At 35.8% G+C, this 19,143-nt stretch overlaps 1 protein-coding gene, 2 long non-coding RNA genes and 1 pseudogene across 6 annotated transcripts; 3 read left to right on the top strand and 1 right to left on the bottom strand.

The window, feature by feature from the left end:
* On the bottom strand, positions 1,225-1,758 carry LOC104733657. Its single transcript, XM_010453220.1, has one exon. The coding sequence runs from the start codon at positions 1,756-1,758 to the stop codon at positions 1,225-1,227; it is 534 nt and encodes a 177-aa protein (XP_010451522.1).
* On the top strand, positions 6,986-10,391 carry LOC104733658 (annotated as a pseudogene).
* On the top strand, positions 14,586-16,817 carry LOC104732210. 4 transcript variants are annotated; one of them, XR_758740.2, is made up of 7 exons: positions 14,594-14,917; positions 15,019-15,228; positions 15,466-15,606; positions 15,731-15,820; positions 16,004-16,048; positions 16,155-16,246; positions 16,655-16,817. It is a non-coding gene; the product is annotated as an uncharacterized LOC104732210 (long non-coding RNA). The 4 variants fall into 4 exon arrangements; XR_758741.2 differs by having other exon boundaries at positions 14,586-14,917; positions 15,019-15,606; positions 15,731-15,903; XR_758738.2 differs by having other exon boundaries at positions 14,591-14,917; positions 15,019-15,606.
* LOC104733659 lies at positions 18,255-18,701 on the top strand. Its single transcript, XR_002034544.1, has 3 exons — positions 18,255-18,329; positions 18,441-18,530; positions 18,612-18,701. It is a non-coding gene; the product is annotated as an uncharacterized LOC104733659 (long non-coding RNA).

Raw genomic sequence — 19,143 nt, forward strand, 5'->3', positions numbered from 1 at the left:
GGTAAAGCTTTTCTCCTTCCTCAGGCTTCGAAAGTATGGGAGGGGTGGTCAAATAAGTTTTTAACTCGACGAACGCATGGTCGCACTCAGCGGTCCACTCATACTCCTTATTTGTCGATCGCAGCAACTGGTAGAACGGCAAGCTCTTGTCGGTTGACCGTGAAATAAATCGGTTTAAGGCCGCTATTCTGCCGGTCAGACGCTGGACTTCGCGCTTGTTTCACCGAGAGGGCATATCAAGTATAGCTTTGATCTGCTTCGGGTTTGCCTTATTCCCCTTTTTGTGACGATGTACCCTAGAAATTCTCCTGACGTCACGCCGAATGAGCATTTTGCCGGATTGAGTTTCATATTATATTTATTCAGGGTTTGAAAACATTTTCGCAGATGCTCGACATGGTCGTTTGCATTTGCGGACTTGACTAACATATCGTCGATGTATACCTCCATAGTTATCCCTAATTGGTCAGCAAATATCTTATTGACGAGACGTTGATAGGTGGCTCCCGCGTTTTTCAGGCCGAACAGCATTACTTTGTAGCAGAACGTGCCTTAATCGGTGATAAAGGCGGTTTTTTTGTGGTCATCGGTGTGCATCAGGATTTGGTTATATCCTGAGAAGGCGTCCTTGAAGGAGAGCAATGCATTGCCTGCTATGGCTTCGACGAGTCTCTCTATATGTGGTAACGGGTAGCTATCTTTTGGGCAGGCTTTATTGAAATCTGTAAAGTCGATGCAGACTCTATTCTTCCCATTTTTCTTTTTAACCACTACCGGATTTGCTAGCCATTCAGGATATTTGACCTCCATGATAGATCTGGCAGCTAACAACTTTTTGACCTCGTCATTTACCGCCTTGGATCGTTCGGGTCTGAGCTTACGCCGCTTTTGCTTGACAGGTTTGTAGGTAGGGTCGAAGTTAAGTTCATGACTTGTGACGTCCATGCTAATTCCAACCATATCGTCAAAAGACCAGGCAAAGGTGGAGGCGTTGTCCTTCAAGAATTGAATCAGGTCGGCCCTTATTGCCGGGTCGAGATCCGCGCCGGTCCCAACGCATCGCTTTGGGTCACTCTCGTCGATATTGATTTTGTCGACCAGGTGGTGACTTGGAATTTCCTCGGGGCTGGGTGCTGGTGACTCGTCCAGCGCTTGTTGTGATTGCTATAAGTCAGTGGCCTTCCGCAACTTGCATTCGATTACGAAACAGTTCATAGCGTCCGCTTAATTGCCCTTGATAGTGAATATCTGGCCGGACAAGGGGAATTTAACACACTGATGATAAGTCGACGGGACGGCCTTCATGTTGTGAATCCAGGGGGATCCGAGAATGATGTTATAGACTGCTGGTTTGTCAACCACGACAAACTTGTGCCACGAAGGTACGCCAGATACGTAGATCGGCAATTTGATTATGCCGGACGTCATCATGTAATTTCCGTCGAACCCAGTGAGTGGCCTGATCGATGGTTTGATTTCTCTGTTATTAACCTCCATTTTGTCGAGGACGTCTCTGAAGATAACGTTGACGGAGCTTCCTGTGTCGACCATGATCCTTGTCACTTCGCTCTCACCAACGTGTAATTCGATGATGAGAGGGTCGTTGTGTGGAAAGTTAACTCTATCCAAGTCGTCTGCAGTGAACGTGATCGGAGGTACGAAGGGTGGGACTTTAACTGGCCATACCGCGGCTGTGCTGGCCCTTACGTAGTCACGAATTGACCGTACGGAATCTCTGCATGCTGTCAATCCTCCCATTATCATGTCGACATGGCGAAGGGGTGGCCATTGGGTTGCCGTTGGGTTGGCGTAGAGGGTGTAAGTGCCGAATTATGTTGGGAATTTAACACACTGGTGGTACGTGGAAACCACAGCCTTCATTTTATGGAGCCAAGGCGTCCCAAGGATGGCGTTATACGCGCTTGGTCGGTCGATGACTGCGAAATCGAAGAGGTGGACCGTACCACCGACTCGCATTGGGAACATGACCGTTCCTAGAGAGGTAAGGGAGCATCCATCAAAATCAGTCAAGGTTTGTACTTCGGGCATGGTCAGGTTCAGGTCAACCTTTATCTGCGGGAGCGCCCTCAGGAAGATGACATTCACCAAACTCCCTGTGTCAACTAACACATCCGAGACTAAACAATCGCCGATATTTATTTCAACAACGACAGGTCCGGTGGGCGTGGTTCACAGCTCGGCAGTGTCTTCTTCTCCGAACATGATCGGGAAGTACGATCGGCATATAGGTGTACTACCAGGTAACCAGTCGCGCTCGGCTCTTTCGACGTCGTGGACGGGATACACGGTACGAGGCCAGTTAGGGTCGTATGGGAGACTTCCCCTTATGACGTTAATTCTACGACGAGCTGGAGGTGGTGGCGCGTCAGCCGGCTGGTTTTTCTGTCCGCCTATCTGGTTACCGGCTACGGGCTGGTTATTCGGTGCTGGTCCGTTGTTGAAGTGGTTATTTGGACCTTGTCCTTGCTGCCCGTGGCGTCCTCGACCTCGTCCTCGTGGGGCATTACTTTTATATTGGCGCAGCTCCACTTTGACCTCGCCGTTGAGGTACTTGCCCAATAGCGCATTTTGTAAATGTCGGCAGGACTGTGTTGAGTGTCTAGTGTACTCGGGTAACTCGCAGTACAGGTTATGGTCGGGCTCCTCTCTGGCCCCTTTTGGTGGGGTCGTCGGTATCATAACTGACGAGCTTGCTGCCGGGGTCGGCGGAGCGTCATTGACGAGGTATGTTGCGCCGCGCTTCTTACTGTCCGCGAGGTATTCTTTGTCGAGGTGTTGGCAAGGTTTGTGGTATACCTCTTTTGCCTTGCCGGTTGATACTTGGACTCCGGTAGAAGCGCGTTTTTTTGTCGTAGATGACTTTTTCTTCCTCCATTTCAATGTGGACTCCTGCTTGATGGAGGGCATCTTGGAAAGTAGGAAATCTGTTCAACTTGAGATCCTCACGGAACTTTGATTCGTACCACAGAGCCTTTTAGAGGGCGGCAAGCGAAACGCTAAGGGGTGCATTCACTTGTGTGGTGATCTTTTTAAGCCTATCCATGAACTTCCGCAGTGGTTCATGCTCGCCTTGCTCGATGTTATGGAGGTCGGCGATTGTCGCCGTGGGGACGGCCAAAATCGAGTACTGCTTCAAAAAGGTTAGCGAGAGTGTACGGAAACTGTCGATTGAGTCAGGCGGCAAAGAAGAAAACCAGCCGAGGGCGTCACCGCTCAGGTTTTCTATAAAAAGCTAGCACTTCTCGGCGTCGAGCTCTTCTGGGGGAAACTCGCAACGGTGGATCGCAATCTCGAAGGACGTCAAATGATGGGTTGGGTCCGAGTCTCCTTTGTATGGAGGTAGGTGCTTTATTTTACAATCAGGACGATCGACGACCCGGCGAATCCGCTCAGTGAACGGAGTTTCTGGGATTGCTCCAGCATATGGTCTACATCAGGTGCCGTGCTGATCGCCTGGTGGAACTTCCTTGTGACATCTTTCATTTGACTTTTGAGCTCGGCCAATTCTCCGCTCTGGTTCTTCTCGGCACTATTGGGATCGGCTCTATTGGTGCCGTGCTGATGTCCGGCATTTTCTTGTAGTTTTGCGCAGACGCTAGAGAGAGTGGCGAATCGTTCTTCTGTCTTCCTGTCCTGGGCGTCTATCTTTTCCAGGATGCTTCTCATTAGTGCTCCTACATCGAGGGCACTGGTTCCTTCGCCGATCGATCCGTTCGGCGTTGCCGGGGGCCGGGTCGGTAGTATTGGAAGTTCCTCGTGGGCCTGCTGGATGCGGTCCGGCGTGTCTGCCACATACCCATCGCTGCCGGTCGTCTTTCTTTCTCCCATTGTTCAAGACGTGCTCCGTCGATGTTGGACTCTCTTCAAAAGTTGCCCTTGTTTCTGTTCCCTGGATGCGCACCAAATGTTGAACTAGTATAGCTACTAACTCGGGGATGACAATTAAGAAGGGCGAAACAAAGAACTTTTATTAAGATAGTTAAAGATCGTCGAATTACAATATAACCGTTATGAGCCGATCGGCTAATTACAGAGACTTGTATTCTCAAATTGACTAACAGGACTATAGCTTAGAATCGTATTTACTCCTGACTCTTGCCCAATGTTACTTGATGGCTTCTGCAAGCTGCTCCCTCGGTATTTATAGCTGATGGGACGCTTTATCTCTCCGCCTCGGGATCGATGTGGGATTGTCTCTAAGTAAAGTCGGCGGTCGTTCTTATGCGCGCCGTCACTTATTGGGCTGTCCGTCTCAATTGGGCCTTCTAGGAGCTTTGTCGGCCCGGTAAGAGGGTTTTGGTCAGCCTATATTCATGGACTTTGGGGTGACTTATTTCGATAATGAGCCTGTAGGAAAGCCTGTTAAGGCTGGGTGAAACCCATATCCAACAATGCTTGACTCCTAAAGCACGATCTCTTTGGCTTTGAACATTCACTCATAATATTATAGTTGTAAGTCCCTTAGATTTCTCCTCTTATAAGTCCTTTGATCTTCAACTACAATATATTTCTAAGTTTATGTTTTGTAAATTTGCTTTGTTTTTCATTTTTAAAAGTTCTTTATCCCCATTACAAAAAGAAATTTTACTCTGCATATTGATAAAAAGATTGAGCCAAATATTACCATGTAATGCATATATAAATGGTCAAAAAATCACATATTTCTTTATGTCTCTTTGGACTCACTTTCCAAACTTTACAACATCTTTTCGTATTACACGGAAAAACATTACAGAGACTTAATGTAAAATATTTAATATATATATACACATATTGTAACCTCAATACTTTCATCATAGACATATGTCAATCATTAAAGTCCTCTGATCTTCAACTACAATATATTTCTAAGTTTATGTTTTGTAAATTTGCTTTGTTTTTCATTTTTAAAAGTTTTTTTATCCCCATTACAAAAAAATATTTTACTCTGTATATTGATAAAAAGATTGAGCCTAATATTATCATGTAATGCATATATAAATGGTCAAAAGATCACATATTTCTTTATGCCTCTTTGGAATCACTTCCCAAACTTTACAACATTTTTTCGTATTACACGGAAAAACATTACAGAGACCTATTGTAAAATATTTAATGTATATACACATATTGTAACCTCAATACTTTCATCATAGACATATGTCAATCATTAAAAGTGGTACAAATTATAGTAGATTAACTTGTACAAAAGCAAAACTACTTTTATATCGCACTGGTATTGTTTGAGTTGCCAATCATACCTTATGTCTATTTTCCTGTAACCTTACTCCATCTGCCATTATGCCGCAAAAACCTTACACAATTTCCAATGGTTATCTATATTTTTATATTTTACATTTAGGGTATAATTTTGAAGATATATGGTTTAGTATTTAGAGTATAAGATAAAAAGCATGATGCTATTTTAGTATTTTTAGAATTTAGAAATGATTTGCTAAATTTAAAACCAAAACTTATTTTTATGCAATATGTAAAAATTGTCCTTTTTTAACACACTTCATATTTATTTACTGATAAATGTATGTATTTAAATTCTTTTCAAGGCATATATAAATAATATCATGAACATTTCATATACAATTTAATAAAATTTTATTTTACATACAAAATATTTGATTTTATAACCTACGTATCGCGTGGGTAACTTTCTAGTAATTACATATATATATATATATAATGGTGCAATTTAATACTGTTTTTAAGCTTACAATAATTAATGCACAACGTGAGTGCAAACATTTTAAAAGTAAACTGGATCAGTGGATCCTTAGACATTTATATATATATATAAAAAAAAAGACAAAATATTGTATAATTTGACAAATAATAATTCGTCAAAGTGGTCGATCGATGTATATCCATCACCAAATTAACTCTCACCTCATTTGTTTACCTGTGACATCATTTCGTAAGTTATTACAATTGATTATGTCACAGTTAAAAATCAAAATTAACTCTCTATCTTAAAAATGTTTGATTTTCAACCATTGTTTTATCCTTATAATTCCAAAGTATTTATTTTACCAACATCATGGAACTATATATCCTCTTCTTCGAATAAAACGCACGTTCAGACCATACAAATGATCACTGCTAGCTTGAGAGTTGAGACATTCAAAACAAAACGTGTTTTCATTCCTTGGCTCGAAATGCCCTTAATTTATAATTTGACTTCAAAAGTCTTCTCTCTTTCGGTATTAGCACCATAAAATTAACTTCATCTCTCTCTTTCTTAGAAGTCGTCAAAAGTCAGTATAATGGATACGCGTTTTTCAGTTGCTTCTTCATATACGGCTCATCCAGAATCATTTGTGTATACGTGATCTTGAACTTTTCTCGCCATTTTATCCCATGGCTTCTTCTTCGCCCCGCACCTGGAGNTATATATATATATATATATATATATATATATATATATATATAAAAAGACAAAAAGATATTGTATCATTTGACAATGAATTCGTCAAAGTGGTCGATCGATGTATATCCATCACCAAAGAACTCTCACCTCATTTGTTTAACTGTGACATTATTTCGTAAGTTATTACAATTGATTATATATATATTAGGATATACTGTATCTATCTTAAAAATGTTTGATTTTCAACCATTGTTTTATTCTTATAATTCCAAAGTATTTATTTTACCAACATCATGGAACTATATATCCTCTTCTTCGAATAAAACGCACGTTCAGACCATAGAAATGATCACTGCTAGCTTGAGAGTTGAGACATTCGAAACAAAACGTGTTTTCATTCCTTGGCTCGAAATGCCCTTAATTTATAATTTGACTTCTTCTCTCTTTCCGTATTAGCACCATAAAATAACTTCATCTCTCTCTTTCTCAGAAGTCGTCAAAAGTCAATATAATGGATACGCGTTTTTCAGTTGCTTCTTCATATCCGGCTCATCCAGAAGCATTTGTGTATATGTGATCTTGAACTTTTCTCGCCATTTTATCCCATGGCTTCTTCTTCGCCCCGCACCTGGAGATACCGCGTCTTTGCGAGCTTCCACGGAGCTGACGTCCGTAAAACGTTTCTGAGTCATTTACGTAAAGAGTTTAACTACAATGGGATCACGATGTTCGATGATCAAGGGATCGAGAGAAGCCAAACCATTGCACCTGCTCTCAGACAAGCGATTAGGGAATCAAGAATCTCAATCGTCTTGCTGTCGAAGAACTATGCTTCTTCGAGATGGTGCTTGGACGAGTTGTTGGAGATTATCGAGTGTAAGGATGCTATGGGACAAATAGTGATGACGGTCTTCTATGGAGTAGATCCATCTGATGTGCGGAAACAGACGGGAGAGTTTGGGATGGCTTTCACTGAAACGTGTTCCCGAAGTACGAAAGAGAAGAGGCAAAGATGGAGTCAAGCTTTGAACCATGTGGGAAACATAGCTGGAGAACACTTCCAAAACTGGTATGTTTTGTTTTTTTTTTTGTTTCCTTTTAATTAAATTTTGATTGTTTCTTTCTTGAAATTATTCTTTCTCACTTGTTAGGGACAATGAATCAAAGATGATTGAAAAGATTTCCAGAGATATTTCAAACAAACTAAACACTACAATCTCCAGAGATTTTGACGATATGGTTGGACTTGAAGCACACTTGGAGAAAATGAAGTATTTGTTAGATTTAGATTACGAGGATGGAGCTTTGATAGTTGGAATATGTGGCCCTTCAGGCATTGGTAAGACAACCATTGCCAGAGCTTTACATAGTTTACTCTCAAGTAGTTTCCAGCTTAGTTGTTTTGTGGAGAATCTTAGAGGAAGCTATAATAGTGGTCTTGACGAGTATGGCTTGAAGCTGCGTTTACAAGAGCAGCTTCTATCAAAGATTTTAAACCAAAATGGTATGAGGATATACCATTTAGGTGCAATACAAGAAAGGCTATGCGACCAAAAAGTGCTTATCATTCTTGATGATGTGAATGATCTAAAGCAATTGGAGGCTTTGGCTAATGAGACTAGTTGGTTTGGTCCGGGAAGTAGGATCGTTGTGACAACAGAAGATCAAGACCTTTTGAGGCAACATGGTATCAACAATACTTACCATGTGGGTTTTCCATCTATAGACAAAGCTCTTAAGATATTTTGTCAATATGCTTTTAGAAAAAGCTCTCCACCTGATGGTTTCAAAAAGCTTACAGAAAGAGTAATAGGTATTTTTGATAACCTTCCATTGGGTTTGCGTGTCATGGGTTCATCTTTACGTGGGAAGGGGGAGGGTGAGTGGGAAGCTCTATTGGACAGGCTAGAAACTAGCATTGATCGAAATATCGAGGGAGCACTTAGAGTTGGGTATGATTGTTTACATGAGGAAGAACAAGCTCTATTTCTCTACATTGCAGTCTTTTTCAACTACCACAAAGATGATCATGTGGTTGCAATGCTCGCTGACAGTAACTTGGATGTCAAAAACGGGTTGAAAATCCTAACCAATAAATCACTTATTCATACATCTACTAGTGGGATAATAGTAATGCACAAGTTACTACAACTAGTGGGTAGACAAGCAATTCATAGACAAGAGCCTTGGAAACGCAACATCTTAATTGATGCAGATGAGATTTGTTATGTCCTCGAGAATGATAAAGTAAATTTTTTACTTCGATTTGAATTATTTTTTGGTAAAGGTAAGCATTCTTTTCCGTTGTACTAACAAATTCTTAATTTGGAGTATATATTTTAGGATACTAGAGCTGCTTTAGGCATATCCCTTGATACATCTCGAATCAATAAAGTTTTCATAAATGAGGGAGCTTTCAAAAGAATGCGTAATCTTCGATTCCTAAGTATCTACAATGCAAGATATGTCAAACATGATCGAGTGGACATACATGAGGAATTTGAGTTTCCACCTCATCTAAGGTTACTTCACTGGGAAGCATACCCAAGAAATGCTCTTCCTACTACATTTCATCCAGAATATCTTGTAGAGCTTGATTTGCAGGAGAGCCATCTTGAGAAGCTTTGGCAAGGAACACAGGTTAAACTATTTACTTGGAATATAATATGTACGTTTACTTTCTCATTGTGTTCTTCTTATGTTTTCTCTTTGCTTGTGTTTTAAAACAGCCACTTACAAATCTCAAGAAAATGGATTTGACACGATCCTCTCATTTAAAGGAACTTCCAGATCTTTCAAATGCTACAAATCTTGAGAGATTGGAACTGAGCTATTGCAAGAGTTTGGTAGAGATTCCTTCCTCCTTTTCGGAACTTAGAAAACTACATACGTTGGTAATACACAACTGCACGAAGCTAGAAGTTGTTCCAACTCTCTTTAACTTGGCGTCTCTTGATTTCGTCAACATGTATGGATGCTCACAACTGAAAAGTTTTCCAAGTATTTCTACGCACATCTCATGGCTCGTTATAGATGACACACTGGCAGAAGAACTACCTAAATCAATAATGCTTTGCACTCGTCTCACGACTCTCCTTATAAGAGGTAGTGGAAACTTAAAGATATTAACACATCTCCCTGAAAGTCTAATGTATCTAGACCTAAGGTGTACGGGTATTGAGGAGATTCCAGATTGGATCGAAGATCTTCTTGAGCTAAACTATCTTCATATAGGGGGCTGTAGAAAACTCAAATCGTTGCCACAGCTTCCTCTTACGCTCAAGTGGTTAAATGCATGTGACTGTGAATCACTAGAGAGTGTAACTTTCGCGTTAAGCTTAAATACATATGTGGACTACAATTTCACCAATTGCTTCAAACTGAACGAAGAAGCACGAAGAGATATTATCCAACAATCCTTCTCTCAAAGATTGAGAGTTTTACCAGGAAGTGAAGTGCCCGCGACCTTCGAGCACCAAGCTAACGGGAATTTCTTGACCATTCGTCCAGAGAGTGATAGTCATTATACTTCATCCACAAGGTTTAAAGCATGCATCGTGATTTCCCCTACAGGGGTGATCACTGCGGGGAAAAAGCTTATCAGTTTATTTTGTCATCTCAAAAGCAAAAATGGTGACTCCATCAACGAAGTTTATCATTCTTGTAACTTACCTGAACAGTCCCCTGGCATACAGTCGGAACATCTTTGTTTATTTCATGATGACTTGCTCGAAACAGGTAGTTGTTTTGAAGTGGACGACAATGAGATATTGTTCGAATTTAGTTGCACACCCTCTGACGTCTACGAGATTGTTCAATGTGGTGTTGGAATATATGGAGAAGAAATTCAACAACAGAGCGACTGGAGCAATGCATCTAAAAATATTTCTAAAGATGGCCATTGTATAGATAGACATACATGCAACTTCAAATCAGAAAAGTGTCTGAAGAAGGCAATGTCAAAGTACATAAACGTAAAGGTTTTTGGAGTTGGCTACGTAGAAAATAACATTTGTTTATGTTTATTTGCCCATTGTTCTACAGTAAATCCAATAATGAAAAACTTCGATTTTTTTTTACTAGGAGTTTTGTTTCAAATTAACTAGAACAGGTTCTTCATATTCTTCCTCATCTCCCTATAGTTGCTTTTCCTCATCTCCCTAAGTTGCTTTAGCCGCTCTTTCCCTTCTTTAATGTTTCGATCTTGAGCTCTTTTGCATTTATATATGTTCCGAATAAGATCAGGTTTAACTCTCACGAAGTCATCATTTGCAAATTCCCGTTGCTCAGAAAGAGTCAACTTTTTTAAAGCCGTATTGATGAAGCAACTTGGTAATGAATAAAAAATCGTCGAGACAGTCAATATATATCGTGGAGACAGCAGATATCGTGGTGTTCAAAGCCAAAGAATCTTAATGAAACATCTCTGGAAAGTCGAAAGTGCAGATGGATGGATTCCAAACGATGAAACTCTTGCCACTCTCGCTCCACGAGATGGTTGAATCAGACAAAGAATCATTCACCATCTCACATGTTTTATCAAACATACTACTAAAACTTTTATAAATTAATAAATTTTCATGGTCTAACATTATTAATACTATGACTCAGACCCCCGCGATATCGTGGAAGAAGTATTTTAGAAAAAAAAGTAAATAAAATTTAAAATTATATATTATAAAATTATTTGAATGTAATAAAATAGTTTGAATACATAAACATTAAACATAACTGTTACAAAAAACACAACCATCAAAATGAAAATTTATAACAAAAAATATTATGTAGAATAGACGCAACTTTGCAAAAAAATATTGTTTAAAGTATTATAAATATAAGGTTTTTTTATGAAGAATAATGGTAAAGCTACAATTAAAAAAATCATTATGACAAAGTAATGCTAACTGAGAATATTGAACTAATGGTTGTAATGAGTAAATATAATTTTCTATTAAATAAATATAATTAAAAACAAAATAATACTCCCTCCGTTTCAATATATACGATGTTTTGGCCTCTCTTTTTTGTTTCAAAATATAAGATATTCTGTAATTTTCCATGCAAATTTTAATATATATTTAATAATCTGTAATCATTTTTTTAACAGTGTTCTTTATGATTAGTTGAAATTTTTTAATTTAAATATATATGATACTTTTTAAAAGAAAAATAAACAATCTTAATATGTGTGCATTTACCTTAAACATCCTATATTTGAAACGGAAGAAGTATAAATTTTAAATATTAAAATAATTTTTAACGAAAAGTTACAATAAATAGATGCAACGCAACTATAAATTCTATATTAAGTTTTATTAAATTTCTATATTGCTATAATTATTTCTAAAATTTTAGTTAGATTATAGAATAATATTGAATATTAGATATTAATATTCAAATTATTTAGATTAAACATAAAAAACGGAAAGGTGCACAAAAAAAAAACAGAAAAACGGAAAATTTGTTTCAATGATTGATTTGTTAGTTATTGATGAAAAAGACAAATATATAGAAAGTTTAAAAGACATGACTATTTAGATAGACACACCTATTAGAACGAAAAGTTGTGATAAAAATATATGAATTAAATATAGTTAAAAGACACAACTCTGAAATGAACAGATACAACTGTTTGAGGTTTAAGAAAAGGATAAAACAATTTTCTTACAAAAATACTAAGCAAAGTCGCAATTGTTGTTCGTATTTATTCAGATTGTTATTCTTATTTTTAAATATTAAACTATTTTTTTAACAAAAAGATACTATAAAAATAGACGCAACTGTAAATTCTATATTAAGTTATATTAAATTTCTCTATTGCTATAATCATTTCTCAAATTTTAGTTAGTTTATAGAATAATGTTGAATATTAGATATTTAATTATTTAGATTCAACATAATATGGATTTAAAGACATGACTATTTTAATAGACACACCTATTAGACCGAAAAGTTGTGATGAAAAGATATAAATAAAATATAGTGAAAAGACACAACTTTACAATAAACAGATACAACGGTTTGAATTAAAAAAATTATGAAAAGGTGCTACGAAAAATCGCAAATGTTGTGTCTGCATTTGATTTCACCTAATAACTCATATAAACTGTTTTTAAATAGAACACATCTTTATTAGTATATTGAGAACTCAAATTCAAAAACTCACTATATAATCCATCTAAATCTTGGAAAAAAATTCTAAGTATTTTCATGAAATTTTTATATTTAAAATTAACTAAAAGTTGTAAATTAGATTCGTCATTCCAAAAATCTTTTGTTAAATCAAGAATTGGAGGAATAGTTTTACTTTTAAAAGAATGAATGCCAGAGAACAATTAGAAAGCTGTAAAAGCTGTTGATATTGAAATTTTATATTATTTTGTGTCATGGCAAAAAAATGAAAATAGTTCAAAAAGACAAATATATCTAAATTTTAAAAGAGACGAATATTCGAATAAATACAACTCTACCATGAACATTTGCAACTTTACAAAAAAAAACCGATACAATGAATAATCGCAACTTTTTGTATAACACACAATTTAATTTTTCTACAGATTTTTAAAAAAAATATCCAAAAGGTGGTTGAAAAAACACAACTTTTGGTGGCATTTATTCAGATTGCTATTATTTATAGAAATTAGTTTTTTATATTTAAAATTAACACAAAGTTGTAAATTAGATTCATCATTCCAAAAATATTTTGTTAAATCAAGAATTGGAAGAGTTTCTTTACTTTTAAAAGAATGAATGCTAGAGAATAATTTAGAAAGCTGTAAAAACTGTTGATATTAAAATTTTCTATTATTTTGTGTCATGGCAAAAAAATGAAAACAGTTCAAATAGATAGATTTCAAAAGATACGAATATTTGAATAAACACAACTCTACAATGAACAGTTACAATTTTACAAAAAAAATCGTTACAATGAACAATCGTAACTTTTTGTAAAACATACAATTTAAAATTTTTTACATATTTTTTTAAAAAAATTATTCAAAAGGTACGATTGAAAAAACACAACTTTTGGTGGCATTTATTCGGATTGGGTTTAAATATATTGAAATATCAAATCCAAAAACTCACTATGTAATCCATCTAAATCTTGGAAAAACACTCTAGGTATTTTTATTAAACTTTTATATTTAAAATGAACTAAAAGATGTAAATTAGATTCATCATTCCAAAAATCTTTTGTTAAATCAAAAATTAGAGGAATTTCTTGACCTTTAAAAGAATGAATGCTAGAAAAATGTATAAATCGTTGAGATTTAAATTTTAGTTGATTTTGTGTCATGGCAAAAAAATCAAAACAGTTCAATTAGACAAATATATAGATTTCAAAAGATATGAATGTTCCAATCAACACAACTTTACAATGAACAGTTGTAACTTTTCATATATAACCATTCTAATGATCCATCACGACTTTTCAGAAATTATCCAAAATGTACGATTGAAAAAACACAACTATTGGTCGCATTTATTCGGACTGTTATTATTATATAGATTTTCGATTGTGTTAAATCTGTCAAAAAAATTAAACTAAATTGATGCCCTCTGATTACACTACAAGAAAACATGGATTTTACGACTACAATTGGCGACTATATATGTAGTCGTCATTTTTGGCGACTAAGTAGTGACTATTTAGCGACTATTTTACGACTACAAATATTTGGTCGTATATTAGTCATTTTTTAACGACTGCATATGTTAGTCGCTAGTTTAGTCGTAATTTAGCGACTATTTTATGACTATATTGCACACCAAAATATGTAGTTGCTAAATAGTCACCAATTTAGCGACTAATATGCGACTTATAGTAAACGGTCGCTAAGAAGTCGCATATCAGTCGCTATTTAAGAAAATCATAATTTTCAAAATTTAATCCCAAACCCTTAACCAAACCCCAAGACCTAAATCATAAACTCTAAATCTTAGAAATTAATTCATAATTCATAAATTCAAAACTTAACCCCAAATCATAAACCTATACACCAAACCCTGTACTTTAAACCCTATATCTTAAATTTTAAACTTTTATAATGTATAGTATATAGAAATTAAATTATAAACCATTTAACCAAAATATAACCATTATGTGTATAAAATTAAATCTAATCTAAAACTATTTAGTGTATATATATAATTTAATACTTCCAAAAACTATTTACTTATAAAATTTATTAAATTAGTCATTGTAAAATCTGAAACTAATTGTTGATAAAAAAAAAACATAAAACTATATCATTTAGTCTGGGCTTTGAGAGGCTTTTGTACCACTTTGGATTTTGATATGAATTGAAAATTGGCCAACAAAAAAAAGAAATAAAAATCAACAAACAAAGAAACCTTCACCAACCTGTGCCTCTATTCCTCACACTACACTTAGAAAAAAAAAATCATCATCACTCTCGAAACTCTTTCGGAGAAACTCTCACTCTCATTTCTTCGAATCGCGATGACTCTGTCCGGCCAAACCTCCGACCGTATCTCCAGATCTAGAAGGGAAACTGGTTTCCGTGGGAGAAGGTTAGTTTGTTCTATCTCTATTTCCCCCTTTAAATCTGATTTTGGGATTAGGGTTTCTGGTCTACGTTTGTAATGACCTTAATCTTCGAATTGGTTTGAAGACGACATATAAGAAGCAGAAGCTGAGAGGTGAAGCGGAGGAAGACGGCATAGAAGACGAAAAAGCTAAGCCGTGGATTTATCGACGAAATTAGAAGTTGGGATCTCAAAACCGGGAAAGATCTGCTTCGATTCAAGTCGTGTGCTTCTCCGGCGCACAGCCGAAAACTTGGGTCGACTAAAGAATCAATTTTTCTATCAAGCAACAATGGGTCAAGTTCTCTTTTGCTCTCACACCTATCCTCTCCGACGTTCTTGAAGGCTTAGTAGTTGCTTTCATTTGTTATCCCTTCTTTTTTTTTTTTTTTCTTGTTCCGCTGTAGGAGCATAGATTTTCACTTTGATTCTGCTGAAAACGAGTTTGATTTATCTGCTTGATATCGGTAGCCAATGCTGATGTGATCCACTTAGTTGCCTTTTCGCGTTTCTCATCCCCTGTGTGATTGCAGATGAGGGAGGATAAGAAGTAGAAGAATGATGAAGGAGAAGTGAGGGAAGGAGTAGCGCATCAATAGCTTTGTTGCCACGCGGGTATATCTCTTGTCATTTCTTTCAAATGTCTAGCTCCATCTGTTTTGGTCTCCATGGAGGTGGGTTTCTTTTCTTTCAAAAATCCTGGAACTGCTTTGTTATTTCATCTTTTCAGAATTCTTGAGTACTTATGTGCAAAATTTTTTTGTTTTTTTTTTGCTTTCTTTGGTGGGTTTCTCTCAGATCAAGTGTCAGCTGTTTTGGTTGAGTCTTGTGGCTTAAAGAACTTAAGGCTCAACTCGGCTCTCCTCAGTGTCACCAAAGTCACCGAAGGTACTCAAACTAAGCTCTCTAAAAGCATATCACTTCTTTCACAGAGTCACCTCAGTTTTGGTGATTTTATATGATAAAATCTGGTATGTGTGTGTGTTGGTGTTTGTGTTTGTGTCTTTGAAGCTTATGGTTTGAACATGTGATTTTTGTTTACTATATTATTTTGTTGTTTGTGATCAATAGACTGGATTTGGAGAAGCTTGAAAGCGGTTGGCTGGAAGAAGATAGGTAAAACCCTTATGTTTATTTTATTACTCTTGTATTACTCTTCAATTCTTTGAAGTCACATTGTTGCATGCGTAAACCATCTGATTCAGTGTCCTATTGTTCTTAGGTCGAAGATGATGTTTGGCTTACAGAGAAAGCCACAGCCAAGCACACTCTTAGACAGAGCTCATGATGTACAACTTTATTTCAGAGCGTAAGGTAAACTTTCATTGGTTAAGACATTTTCTTATCCTATTGTATCTTTCGCTATTAAGGTACAATATATATACTTTGCTACTTATTGTTGTGAGACTTTTATTAAATCTGTCAAAGAGTCATTTGTTTAGAAGCCTCTGTTGTAATTTTTGTGAGGCTTTTTGTTGAATTTGTCAAGAGTTATTTGGTAATACCGATCTCTAGACACCTGTTTTATATGCACTCTTTAACTTGAGTCACCATTGTCGATCTTCTTACTCACACTCACGTTTTTAAGCTAGAAGACATGTTAGTTATAGTGAATTGCTTGTCCCGATTGTTTCTCATTTCTAGTCTCGATTTTGAAATTGTGTTATATTGATAATGGGAAATGAGTCCCCATGATACATTTTTTGTTTGTTTGTTCTGAAGAAATGAGTTGCTCTTGGAACATTAATGGGAACTACCTAGGCTTCAATGATGGAATACAAAGCAATTGAGAATGTGCTACAAACCATTTATTATGTAGTTTTTCATCTATTCTTATTTTTAGTTATGATTTTTAATTTTATTTTGTAATACAATTTTTTTGTAATCATGGTTTATAATAATAAATATAGTACTCAAAAAATAATGTTTTAAAACATTATTCATAATTTAAATATATTTAAAACAATTAATAAAATATATGTAATTTGTATAAATACTGTATAAATACTGTATAAATACAATAATGTATAAATACTTGAATACAACTATAGTCAGTAATTAGTCGTCAATTAGTCACTAAATTTGGTGACTACATTATGACTATTTTGCGTTGTCGTAAAATAGTTGTAACGTGGTCGCTAAATTTAGTGACTATATTACGACTAAATTTACGACTACGCAAAATAGTCGTAATGTAGTCGCTATTTGGCGACTAATTTTACGACTATTTATTTTAGCGACTCTCGATTTACGACTACTAGTTTTAGTCGCTATTTAGTCGTAACACACCGTTTAGCGACCAAATAGTGACTAATAGTGCAGTCGCTATTTGCCTGTTTTCTTGTAGTGTTAGTATATATGCTTGTAAGAATATATACATTTTTCAGGTGGAATTTGTATGCACAATATGCTAAAAAAATTTACAGAACTTAATATGAATTATGCTGAGAGTGAAATGTGGAAAGGAATTTGCATGAGAGCTTCAAACACTCCTAAAATGGCGATGTTCCCATAGAAATTGTCCTCTCTTTTTTAATTTATTTTTTACCATTCTCCTAATTTTAAGGATCATTATAGACTCTCAACCTAATTTTTTAAATTGGTTTCAAAAATTAATATTTTTAGTTATCATTATTGTGTGTTAAAATTCGAAGAAAACAAAAATTGAATGAGCATAGTAGTGGATCAAGTAGGAGAAGGAATTGAAGACGGATGCATCTATGAAGACAGGTGAATCAAACCACCTGATGCTTGTTGAGCTTATTCTTCTCTACGGCTTTCTTCTTTCGAGTTTTCTCAGATGGAATGGCAGATCCCTCTAGCTATGTCAATCACGAGCGTGACATCGACCAAGTTTGTTTTCTCCATCTTTATTTTTTTTCATAAGTTTTCTATTAATTTTGAATGATTTTATATAGTAAAATAGACACCAATCAAATTAAATTCTTCCTCTAGGAAAGATTTTTTTTTAGCTTAATCAACTCTCTCAAATCGCCTAACAAAACTTCAATGTTCTTTTAGAATTCATGTTCTTCTTTGTTTTTTATTTTTTTAAATGACGTTATTACAGTACTACAACCAGCCATTAATTTTAAGTTTACGCATGTTGGTACTGAAACATCATTCATTTTTAAGTCACTTTTTCTCAAGAGAACCAGAGAAAAAAAAAAAAAAAGGATTACAAAACTACAGAGTCTGTGATTTGGGTAACAAAGAAGATGGATTAAACTCTATTTTAGGGATATTTCTTGTTTTGAATTTTAGATGCAAAAGCTTCATATGTCCATTTATATACATTAATTTCTTGTAGGCACTCATTGCTTTGAAAAAAGGAAGTCAATTACTCAAGTATAGCCGCAAAGGAAGGCCAAAGTTTCGCTCATTCAGGCTTGCGCCGGTAGAAATCTACTCCCCTTTCTTTCGCACATATAAGTGTTTCGACAATATGACATTCGTATGCTCTACTACAAAAACAAAAACATTTTGACTTGTCATCGCGCTTTTACAGGATGAATCGACATTGTTTTGGCTCTCACACGGAGAAGAAAAAGGTTTGAAGTTATCTACAGTTTCGCGAATTCTCCCTGGACAAAGAACTGTGAGCATACCCCAAATATTTACGTAGTTAACTCTCTTATTTAATAAAAACTTATTTTCATGGAACTCACTATTTTTATAGGCTGTTTTTCGGAGATATCTACGCCCAGAAAAGGATTACTTGTCATTTTCTCTCATATATCACAACGGAGATAGATCTCTTGATCTGGTTAGTTAACAACATAACATATTAAAAAAAAAATGATTTTTATTATACTCTTGAATTTATCTTATGCGTTCATGTTTACACTTCACAGATTTGCAAAGACAAAGCTGAAACAGAGGTTTGGTTTTCAGGACTTAAGTCTTTAATAAGACAAAACCGTAATAAGCACGCTAGAAGTGAGATCCCTGAGGTACGTATGTCTCTCTGTGTGACTTTGTTTTTGTAAATATTATGTATCCATAATTTGCTAACCTCTAATATTTGTAACTATATATATAACTCATTTTCAGATACATGACAGTGAGTGTTTCTCCACTGGTCGTCCTTCTACTGCATCATTAGATTTTTCACCAAACAATACTCGACGAGGAAGAACATCCATTGATTTAGGAATCCAGAACTCTCCAACAAAGTTAGGTAGCTCAGATGTGGGATATGAACGTGGAAA

This window comes from Camelina sativa, chromosome 12, assembly GCF_000633955.1.
Source record: "Camelina sativa cultivar DH55 chromosome 12, Cs, whole genome shotgun sequence".
In the NCBI taxonomy this organism is placed as follows: Eukaryota; Viridiplantae; Streptophyta; class Magnoliopsida; order Brassicales; family Brassicaceae; genus Camelina; species Camelina sativa.

Bases quoted from the DNA above. Each gene is read 5' to 3' on its own strand.
- LOC104733657 (XM_010453220.1), bottom strand. From the start codon at position 1,758: ATGGGAGGATTGACAGCATGCAGAGATTCCGTACGGTCAATTCGTGAC.